General features: G+C 36.2%; 1 protein-coding gene across 1 annotated transcript; it reads left to right on the forward strand.

Annotated features, from left to right (window-relative positions):
* Positions 1 to 5241: 5241 nt before the first annotated feature.
* LOC131668691 (pupal cuticle protein-like) lies at positions 5242 to 11567 on the forward strand. Its single transcript, XM_058943061.1, has 3 exons — positions 5242 to 5396; positions 7435 to 8014; positions 10773 to 11567. Exons 1-3 carry the CDS (start codon positions 5382 to 5384, stop codon positions 11003 to 11005), a joined length of 828 nt encoding a protein of 275 aa, XP_058799044.1. The 5' UTR covers positions 5242 to 5381; the 3' UTR covers positions 11006 to 11567.
* The last annotated feature ends 234 nt before the right edge of the window (positions 11568 to 11801 follow it).

Consider the following 11801-nt stretch of genomic DNA (forward strand, 5'->3'; position numbering starts at 1 on the left):
AGGTACGCCATAATATGTACGACACATAATCCGACGATATATCAGATGCATCAGGCTCTAAATGGGACTCATACATGAGACCTCTTTACTCGTCTTTTCTCTTGCACATATTTTATCTCTCCATACCGTCGGTGATAGGTTTTTCAGAATTGCTACCCTTAAGATGGAAATCTGCGCGAAATGCCAACTTTGCTTGCCACTTGGCGTCATGACTTCCTTAGCTTCCATTTTGAGCAAGTCGTGCTTGTAACTTAATTACTACGATTCTCAGTAAAAACGGTCATTGTCAAAGCCAGTTAGCTCAATTCTAAATCATCAAAGTTATCATTATACATAATATATGTTAGTAAACAAGACAGTTATCAAGTTGCTATCAAAATTAACAAGTGATTTATTGTAATGAACTTTTACTACTCTACTTACACTCTCTACTTTGAATTCTAATAATTTACATTCAACAAAACTAAAATGTTGGTCCCCAATTGCTACAAGAATTTGAACTTTAAATATTAATTTTTTAAATTGTATTTACAGTTCGGATATGTAACGGTTTTATGTACATTATTGATTTTACTTATGTACTGTCAGAGAATCGATTTCGTTCTTGTAAATAAATAAGATGTTTTAGAAATAGGCGTTGACATAGAAAATTTTACACTATACCACAATAGTTTTAAATAAATGATTATTTGTGAATAATTGAGAAAATAATTGAGTTGCTTATTTTATTTCAGCTTGCAGTAAACTTTATGTTAATTAAAAAATAAGCAAGTATAATTTTGAAGCTTTCTTGAACTTTCTATTTTCAAGTTTATTAAGTGATCTATTCAATTATATAATCGAAAAGATTGCTATAAATTTGAAATAAGTATTTCATATTAAACAAACAAATGTTAAGTCAGATTTCACGACAGTTTTATCAAAAGATTCGTGAGAAAGTCTATCAAGAATACAAAAGTAACTTTCAAATATAAGTTACGTTTCAAAAATAAATTGTAATTATGAATTTTATACTTTTAATGTCTAACCATAATATTTTTCTCCATTTCTAGTTAATTATAAATATAAATAAGCCAAAAAAGTTCTTAAGAATTTGTACACTGTGGATAGTATTGCTATAAAATATTTATTTTTACATCGGTTAACTTGAGTAAAAGTTGGTCGATTCTAATAGCAATTCATTAATGTGGATGTAAATGTATAATAATTAATATGGTGTAGAGCTGCCGACTTCTCTTTTACGTGAAAAACAGAACTCGATTTACTTAAACTTGAAAACACTCGCAATTTTTACTTGTATCTGTGTAATAATTAATTACAAAATAATTACTCATTTAAAATAATATTAGCTGTTTAGCAATTTCCATTGCATAATAAAAAATGTTTAAGAATGACGATGTTATGCACTATGACATCGTATCGACTATTTCTACTGACTTCGAATCGATTGTTTGTAATAAAGTTGTGACATATAGCTCTCTAGGTACTGTTCATTACGTCACTTTTTATAGTGACTGTCAAAAGCACGCAACTATTTTAATCTATCAGAATACTTTTTTTCTGGTGGATAATTATCTTGAAAATAATTTATTTGATTGTAAAAGCTCAACGATATTCATTAAAAAATTTTTTCAATACTATTAATTATAATATGAAAATATTGTGATGGATTTAAATTTTTAAATGTTAAGGAGCTCTTATATGTATTTTACATACTCATAGCTGTACAAAATGCAAGTATAAAGAAATCTTAAAGTATATAATATGTTAGATTATAGCAAAATACCAAACTTCAAAATTTTTCTGTTATTATCCACGAAGTATTTAAAAATTGTTAATAGGCTTATGGGATATATACATAATTTTTATGTTAATTGTTTCAAACTATAGTTGAAGTGAGAAAAAACAATAGCTCTTTGATTTTACCCTATTATATAATTCAATAAAACACGTAATAATATAAACTAGGTCCTTCAATGCAAATTACTGTAAGGTTTGCTTTTTACTGAAACGTTTACTTTTTTCAAAGACAATGTGCCAGAAATCGTTTCAAAGGGACGACGTTAAAAGGTTTACAAATAAATTGGCAGCCATTGAGGCATAATTTGAAAGTTTTTAAATATAAAATGAAAATCTTTCAATAACAATAATTGACAAATATACAATTAGACATTTTTAATGTCATCTTAATAAATAAAATAGTATTTCTGTGAAAAATATAATTGTTTAGATTAAATACAGTTAGATGTCAATGATAAACTTGGATCCGTTCGTACATAGTTGTCGTACCTAAAAATTATTTTTGTTTATTATAGGTATTACAAGTTATGCTACTATATACATATAATTTACTATAAAACATTATACACTTCTATATATTAAATCGTTCAACTATTTTGTAAGATTCACTGTTTTGCTTCAATAGTCACAGAACAAGTATTTTTTGTTCATAACTGTTTTCATGTTACTTGGATTATTTACTTTTAGCAGTAAATTAAGTGATGAATAAAAAGTGAAATATATATCTTTTACATATTTTCAACTAAAATATTTTATCTAATTAGTGATAAGTATAAACAGGCCTATCAACTTTTTGAGAATGTTCACGCTGTAAGTAGGTGAAATACTATAGTTGTTTTACATCATTTGGTCTGGACAAAAGTTGATTGATCTTAGTAATGCTCTATTTGCGTGGTGTGAGCTAACATTATTTTGTAACCATTATGCAACAAACCAATTACCTGTTTAATATAGAATCTTCCGCTTTTTATCAAAATTTCCGTTGAAAACAAAAAATATATAATATTGACGTTATTTTCAAGTTCATCCAAATAGTACAAGAAACATAAAACATCTACGTATTAATATGAGTTGTTAAACGCATGCCAATGTGTGTATTACTTGATTGGCTTTAAAACAATTTTTAAGAGTCACGAATTCGTTCTATGAATGGTTTTCAATACAATTTTTAAGATTAATAATTGCTCGCTAATAATATATTTTTTTTTAAATGAAAAAAGGACTACCCAATAAAGAGAAAGTATCGAGGCGCCATACGATAGCCCGCTTTTTTTATATCCGGCAGCTGTGTGCGTGTGTGTGCGCGTGTGTGTATGGCGCACGGCCGCATTACGTGGTGTACGCGTCTCGAAGGAGGAAGCTAAAGTACGTATTTCGAATCTGCGGCAATCCGTCCTTCGTACTCTTTCGCTCTCTTTCTCTCTCGCACTCGCGGTTATAGTCCTTCGACGGTTCAAGGCTATCTTCTGGTCACTTCACACGACGGCTTTACTCTTTTCTTCTCTGCTTCATTTATTTTCTTCTGTCCTCAACTCTCCGTCGTGCTTGCAAACCTTATCTCGAACTTTTTTTAAGCTACTGTTTTGCATTTCATTTTTATACCACAGTCTTTGTGTTGATTCCTGGCGAGACTACACGAAAGCTGTCACGTTATACCGAAGACTAATGGTTGTGAACTTAATTATAGCGACACTGATAAGAATATAATTATAAAGTCCATGATATCAATGACCTAATGTCTACAGAATGTAACATTTAACAGTTGTGGACTATAAAAATATCATTTCTACGTAAAACTTATTTAGTGTAGTTAGTGCCATGAAAAATATGTTGAATAATGATTAAAATATTTAAAAAATAAGTTTTTGAGAATGCTTACAAACCATATTACAATTGAACATTGATGCAAATAAACGACTGATAATGTACATATATGGTTAAAGATAGTTAACCGTTTCACTCTGCCTATAACGTCGTATAACAATGAAAATTATCGTGTGTAAGTCGCCGACACACGCGTTACACGCATTGAATTTGCTGCGCGATAGAATGGAAGCGATTACTGCATCGTCCGCATACGCTTAACGCTCGCGTGGTATCCTGCTCCGTAGGTCACGGGTCTTGTGCACGAGCGTCTGTATAACTATCGAGGTACTCGTGTGTGCGCTACAGCCGCGGGAATCGAAGGCGTCTCACGTACGCGAACTCGCGCGTATGCACGTGTGTGTTTATAATGCAGTAGGTCAATCGCCATTTTTCCCCGACTGTCGCATGAGAAAACGCTTTCTCGCGCTCTAGTGTGTCCTGTGTATGTGCGTCGAGTCATGAATGGAGCTGCGAATAGATAGCTAATTTATTGATCGTGTGATCACCAAACTTGAACAGCTTGAAATGTTTACACGCGACGCGTTGATCAATGTGTTGTCTGGCACTAGCTATATTCTACGAAATAATTGTAGATCATGATATTGCCATGTTATTTCACCACGCGAGCATTACAAATTCATTAACAAGTACATTGCATTAAGAGTAGTGATCGGGTAACGCGTTAGAGCCATGAGTGCTCTCGATACTTTATTTGGAGAGAAAATTTTAAATACAAGTATATCAGCAATGCGTCTTTCCAGGAAGCAAATTTAATTTTCTAAGCTTTTGAAAAATCTTGATTGCACATTGGTGTGTGTATGTGTATGTACGCGCGCGTGGAGCTGCACAATGCTCCATAATTGTATCAAAATTTTTGCACAACTAACATTACACGCCTCACATGAAAATTTTCTCATAACAAAGTCAACCTCTGATGTAATAGTGACACGAGCGTTCGCGCTAATATCTATTTTATCGGCGAAAATTCAATTCATGTTTCAAGTCCACTGTTAATCGATGTGTAAGTGAAATTGATGCAGTCTCGTTGATATGATTGCAGGTAAAATTGATTCTCGCGTGTACACGTTATAAATCGTAATCGCACATGAGAGTTCGCGCGTTCGCTAATTCTCGTGCTTTCGTAGCTCATTGCGCTCGCACGGGCATTGTAATCGGTAAATCCCATAACGAACGGCGAGTTTCCGTTTCCGTGTACAAATTAATGAGTTGTGAGGACATAGAGGGCGAAAGGAAATCGAAAGGGTCCCCGCGAAATGAGGAAGTGTCAAGGTTACAAGGCCGAAGGCGATCAAGTAAAAGAACTGGAGTACGAGCGAGAGAGAAAGAGAGTCACGCGGCATGTCGAGAAAAATGAGTGAGCGAGAGAAAGAGATCGGCCATCTGTATGTGTATGCATGCATGTACGTTGCGGCTCGAGAGAGCTCCCTACCGGCTGACTAGCTGGCAGCGTGTGTATTGTAAAGCCGGGGGGTGTGGTGTGGGGAGAGTCAGTCAGTCCTACGGTCTTATAAATAAGACTCCCCGCGTTCTTTCGGTACACTGAAAGTGCGAGCCGCCTCGGCCGGAGTGTGCGGAGAGGAGCTTTATAGAAGATACCTTCGCAATCAAGTTCTTTCTTATAAACGCCACTTACCAAACTGTTTCTTGACTCTATCTCTCGACTCGCCCCCACCGATACTTCTAAGGCAATCAACATGATGTACTCACTGGTGAGTATATTAAATTTACATTTTTTTGTTGTGGCTTTTTTCTCTTTCTGTCATTCTTCTCGACTCTCACAATTGGTACGCAATCGATCGTCAGATTTTACGCGAGTGCATGTCGCGGTAAGTGCGTCCAACCATTTCCGAACAAAGGAAAGTGAAAGGTTAAAGTCGAGCGCCGCACATACAGAGTGAGTGAGAGAGAGAGAGAAACGCAGATCAAACGGTTCAGACCGCGCCCGACCTCAGAACTGGGCTTTTCCGATGGTCCTTACCGCGAGCTCCTTGTATCCACGCATACCTACACCCACCAAGTCGCGTTCTTTTATCCTTTGTTGGGTAATACTGTTATCTCAGCCACTCTCTCTTTTTCGTTTTGTATTTTCGCTTTCGTCTAACATCTTTTTTGATTTGCTGATTGTTTTAATCGTAGTGGAGAATGTTATAACGCCTCCATCGAATTTTTCGATTTTCACACAGAATGATAATGATGTAATTATTTCTAACGTTTGCGCGTATGCTGTAACAACCTTAGCTTCTTTTATCGCCAAATTCACACTCATCTGTAACAGTGTCCTATATTATCACTAAATTAACTCTGCAATAAGGATATTAAATTAGTATGCAAACACACAATTGTTGTGTATATGGAACGTAAATAATGGTCGACTCAAGCTTATCTGTTACGATTAGAGATAAATTGCAAGTATTGTTAGGGAGGGAATAACGGTTATTAGAGCGTACTTCGAACCCGACATCTAATTTTAAATACTATTTTTCCTTGATTGATACGGTGGAGCTTTGTACATTTGTGATATAACGTGTACGTTAGGTATGATATCTAGATTAATAAAAGGACACCTGGCTCGAGCTATTGCCGCAAGTCGATATCCATTTGAGATGGATTTTTTTTCTTCTAAGTCGCGCTGTCAACTATTGCTTTCGAAGTTTTTCGATTATAAATCACCGTGCCATATATACATTAATTTGGAACGAGACCGAATGACTTAGGTAGTTTCTTAATGTAAAGAAATAGATTGTGCAATCGATTATCTCAAACCTCTAGTATGCGGCCACAAAGAGATTACTTTTTTTTCGTTTGTTCTCGCAGTGTATCGCGATTATTTGCTTATCATAGAAAAAAGGGATTACAAAATGGAATTCTTTTTCTACGCTCTACGAAACATTGCACTCTGTATTGTATAGATTTCATGGTGATGTATGCAATAGCATGGTTTCAACATACAACAATGTATGTTGAAGGAAAGTTACTGTTGGTAATTATATCACACTCAATTTTCATAAAAAAAACATTTATTTATTTATCATTTCTTTCCGTTCGTTCGATGAATAATTTTCGATAAATTCACAAATATTGTTACACTAAATTGATACACTGAATAATTTCACTTTCATATAAAATTTTAGTCTAAAAATATAGCTAAAATAGTTTAATAATAAAATATAATAAAATAATAGCCAAAATAATAAAATAGCAAAAAATAATTTGACTTATAAAGAATAAGATAAAATAATGAATCCACATTCAAAATTTCTCTGATAAATTGAATCTTGCAATAAACTTGTAACTCAATAATCCAGTTAAAATAAGGTATTGTTATATGATTACATGACTCGGTCATTCACAGAGTCTCCTTGAGAGGTCATTCATTCGAGTGTCAAATTTATTTTAGACTTAAAACAAAAAAAAATCCATTATTTTCAATGTCTCAACCCGAAAGGACTCGGTAACAGCGATGAAATTTCACTTTTTTCTTTCTCTCTCTCTCCAGATTCCGACATTGAATAGCACCTTTTTCGTTTCGCTGTCTCCGCTGTTATTTAAAAGCGAAGCATTGAGAAGCATGCATTTTATTGCAGCGACCTTAAAAAAAAGTCCGATGAAAGGATTCGCGCGCGCCGTTATGTAAGGTCGCGAGAGATCGGCATTCAAAAGTCGAGGTTCCGGCACGGTATAAATGTACATACCAATTAAGTAATATTACCGTCGTCAGATTGTTCACGCTTTCTCGGTTGATTTCAGATCGTCTTCTGTTGCACGTTGGTCGCGTGCCAAGCACAATACGGCCCAGCAGCCGGTTACCCAGGTGTGCCAGCGAATTTCGGACCGCCAGCGCCGACCGGCCAGGACGGTTCGGTAGTCGACACACCCGAGGTAGCTCAAGCAAAGGCCGCCCACTTTGCCGAGTTCGCTCGCGCTGCAGCGAGAGCCGCTGAGGACAGAAGTCAAGACAGCGGCGCTTACGATCCGTCTGCCTATCAGGCATCTCAGCAGCCACAAGCTCAGAACTTTGCTTACTCTGGTCAACCAGCCAGCCCGTCGGCAGCCTTCGCTCATGCCGGATACCAGCCAGCTACGCTGCAATACAAACCATCGCCAGCCTACCAGCAGCAATCTCACTTCGCACCCGAAGCCAAGGCTTTCTCCATCCCAGCTGGCGCCAAGGCACCCTTCGTGCCCGCTCCTCTGGCCGAAGATGGCACTGTCGTCGACACCCCCGAGGTAGCTGCTCTCAAAGCCGCTCGTCTGCGCGAACTCGCCGATGCCGAAGCTCGTGCCTACAAATACGCTGGTCCCCAGGACGAGTACTCCGGCGAACAAGGTTAGTCGTTGAGCAATTGCCTAGCGCAGCACGGACAATATTCAATTGCCCATTGCACTCGTCGTCTTCATTATTATCTACCTGATTCCTTTGTTATGTACCCAGTGTGACATCACACTCATACCCGCGCGCGCCGAAAAGCTAAATTATGAAGCGTTGGCCAATGCAGGAAGCGTGTACAGCTGAGAGAGTAAGAGTTTATGTCATAAACTCGATGTTGTATATATGTAGCGCGTGACCTTAAATCTTTTTTCTCGGGGAACAGACACAATTGTAGCGTAGAATCGAATTCAAATGATGCATCTAAAGATTCTTATCGAATGGCTTGTTTGATATTTGACAGGCGATTTGTTCAATATGTATTATAGAATGTTCCTTTTTTTCTTGTATTCTTTTCTTGTCGACCTTAATTGACGCGTTTATAGATACTACTGATTAACTATTGATCGACATTCTATAACTTGGTTTCTCGTTTATTATAATTGAATTTAACAATGTACCCAAATTGACTACTATAGAAGCTCGTTGACTTTGATTAGTACTTATAAATGTGATGATGGATTAAATTCGTGATTAACGGATTTACATTCTTCAATAAATAGTATTTTCATTATACTTTCTGATATGATAGATTATGCGATGCAGGAGACAGTACAGTGTGTGAGTATAGTCATTTATGAAAATAGTCGCGATATTAATTTCCTGACGCGGAGACCATTATAATCAAGATTAGCATTTCGTCGTGTCATTTGATTGCATTCTGCGACTCGCATTCATTTGACCATTTGTATTTGTACCTGTAATAGGAAAGTTTGGCATTCCAATATCTAACATATCTAATGGATACATCGTTGAATGCTTATTAATATCAATCATTTACAAAGCCGTCAATTAAATCGACTACTTCATTGATTAATTACTTTTCGATTTTCATTGGAGAAAGAAGCAGTCTACAATAACCTTGCAATTTCTGGTTATTTCTTTACCTTGACAGTCTTCATTCGATTAGCCTTAAGAGTGCTTGTAATTATTAACACCTTATTGCATCGGTCATCCACGGGAAGGCCAACGTTATAATTATTAGGCGAGATGCATTTCACATCAACTAATAATCACTTTGAAAAAATAAACATATTACACTGCCAGACTATGCAAGCTAGCTCGCGCGAGTAAAAGTCGAAGCACGGAAGCGTATAATCAACGATTGTAACTGTTGTGTGTATGCAAGAGAGACGCGCGTCCTAGGTCACGAATTGCATAGCGCCGCGAACATTGATCTCATAACTCGCGGACATACAAGAAGGAAAAATAGAAGAGTTACCGGTAGCGAGTAGTAACCGGTTTTTCCATCGGTGTCTATCGGCTAATTGACGCGCGCCTTTCTACGCGATAACAATCGCGAAATGAACGGGAATCGAGAGAGTGAGTGAGGCGGCTGATTGCGAGTTACGGCGACACGGCGATGATAATCTATCGTCAAAGCGAAAGGGCTTTAAGAAAAATCGTCATCGACATCGTCTGGCGACTCGCCCATGCAGTCGACTATTGCAGGCTGCGCTGCAGCTTGTAATTTACATAATTTTAGAAAATTGCGCACGCGCGCTCGACTATTGTGTAGCTATATCGCGATTCATTTTGTAGTTTGGACGTCGATTCTGCCTTTTTATTTTCCTTACAGCTACGTTGCACAAGCACTTTCGGCGTAAATAATGTCGTTGCCAAACAATCTATTCACCTCCAATTCATACATTTTTACCGAATACACCATTCGATCGATATTTCTCTAAATTCTCGCTTCCGATTCGATTGTATAATGCGGGTCTATACGCATAATTCCTTAAATGTCCGCAATTTCGTAATTGTGATACTCGCGCTAAGCGTCGACGTGGCCGTCTGAAAATAGTTCTTGTGATAAATAGAATCGCTCGGATTTCTTTCACATCACATAATATTTTCTTAATTATTGCTTATTAAAAGAAAGCCTTGGATACACCATCTGTACTTATAACACTTTCTACAACTGTACAGAATAGCAAACACACTTTGTAACACAGACATGCAAGCAATTTTTTCGACGCATTCTGTTCCCATGGTTAGCAAATTGAAATTGCAGAAGGAAAATTAAACCACACACACAATCTGTTCGTAAATCATCAGAATAATATTGTCTCTAATTTATGGCTTAATTATAATCTCGATAGTTGTAAAAAAACGAAAAATATCGCGGGTTCACGGACGTAAAATTCCCTTCCTAATGAACTTAGCACAGCGTATTATCGCACATATACTGTGAATGCCCATTAAGAAATATCAACCGCGTATTAGCCTTAGCGCCAAACACACAACACGCACCACCTGTCACTCAATTTTGGTCCTGAAATAACAGTATTTATCTTATTGTTTGCCAAGCGTTGCGACACTAATGTATTTCATATACGAATCTATTTCAAAGGTAATTTTATCGAAATGATGATCTATTGCTGTATTACGAAACAACACTTCAGCTGTTTATTGAACAATCAAATCGTTTCTAGAACTCAATGAAAACTCGAGCCTCATGATTGCTCGCAATCAGCTGTAGCTATTTTGAAATCTTTTCCTTGTTTAAATTCGACTGTGGGAAGAGAACGTCTTACCGCGTTAATTTTTTTCTCGTATTTTTTTTCTTCATATTACAAATACAAATAGTAAGCAAAATTAATTATCTATTCTGTTATTTATAAAGAGATGAAAATTTAATTTCTTTGTCTATTTACAGGTCAATATCAAGCTGGACCCCAGCCCGCCCAATACCAGTCGGCAGCACCAAGCATCCCCAGATCTTTCCCCGGTGCTCCAGGTGCCTACCCTGGTGCACCCCAAGGATTCGGTCCTGGTGCTCCCACTGGATTTGTCCCATCTTCACGCTCTTACAATCCAGCTCCAGCTCAGCCTCAGTACCAACCTCAGTACCAAACTCAGCAGCCACAGAGCTACCAGTCGCAGTACTAATAAGTGACAACGATCTCCTACACACACATAAGTGAGATTTCGATGACTTTACATCTCTCTCTATATTACTGCGTTAATACTTGTAAATAATTTAGGCCGATAATAAATTTGTTTTTTATAAATCAAATAAAATTCGTTTGCTTTATGAGTTCATAATGTTCATATCTGCAAGTACGCTGTTATAACGGAACAACATGTTTTTCTAAAACTGATGTGTGCTTAGATATTTCGTTCATTTCTTTTATAGCCGATTGTGATTGTGGTGCATACGTATTTTTTCTTCTTTTTTATACTTTTTTTGAGAAATTAATTATGCAATATTATAGTTTTCGAGACTGTGCGTCAAACCATTTCCACGTAAAAGCGTCACATTATTGTTTTCTTTTTGTACTTTGAATAGCAAATGATATTACTATATTTTTCTTCACATATATTGAGCTATTGTAGTATAAGAACACAAATGTATCGCTGATGTTGGATGCTGTATATTGTTTATCTGTACGAATACATACTTCTCTGTTGAAATAAGTTACTTTTATGCAACGATGTACTTATAATTCAATACTCAATAAATTATTTTTACTATATGACGTTGAATATTTGTAGAAAACAATCATAATTTACTCTTTATAATGTTACTATATTTTTAAATATCTCATCATTTAACTTAAAAATAATTGAATACTAACTTTACAATGCTTATTTAAAAGTAATTTGCTTTTTACAGGTATATATGAATATGTCTAGAATAATATTTTCTGTTAAAATGTCTCAAAGTAATGTCATATACGCACAC

Source organism: Phymastichus coffea, unplaced genomic scaffold, assembly GCF_024137745.1.
Source record: "Phymastichus coffea isolate CEN01 unplaced genomic scaffold, Cenicafe_Pcof_1.1 PCOF00082, whole genome shotgun sequence".
Classification (NCBI taxonomy): domain Eukaryota; kingdom Metazoa; phylum Arthropoda; class Insecta; order Hymenoptera; family Eulophidae; genus Phymastichus; species Phymastichus coffea.

Excerpts from the sequence above, each read along its gene's own strand:
- LOC131668691 (XM_058943061.1), top strand. Across the intron at positions 8,015-10,772 it reads CGAGTACTCCGGCGAACAAG|GTCAATATCAAGCTGGACCC; the intron begins GTTAGTCGTTGA and ends GTCTATTTACAG.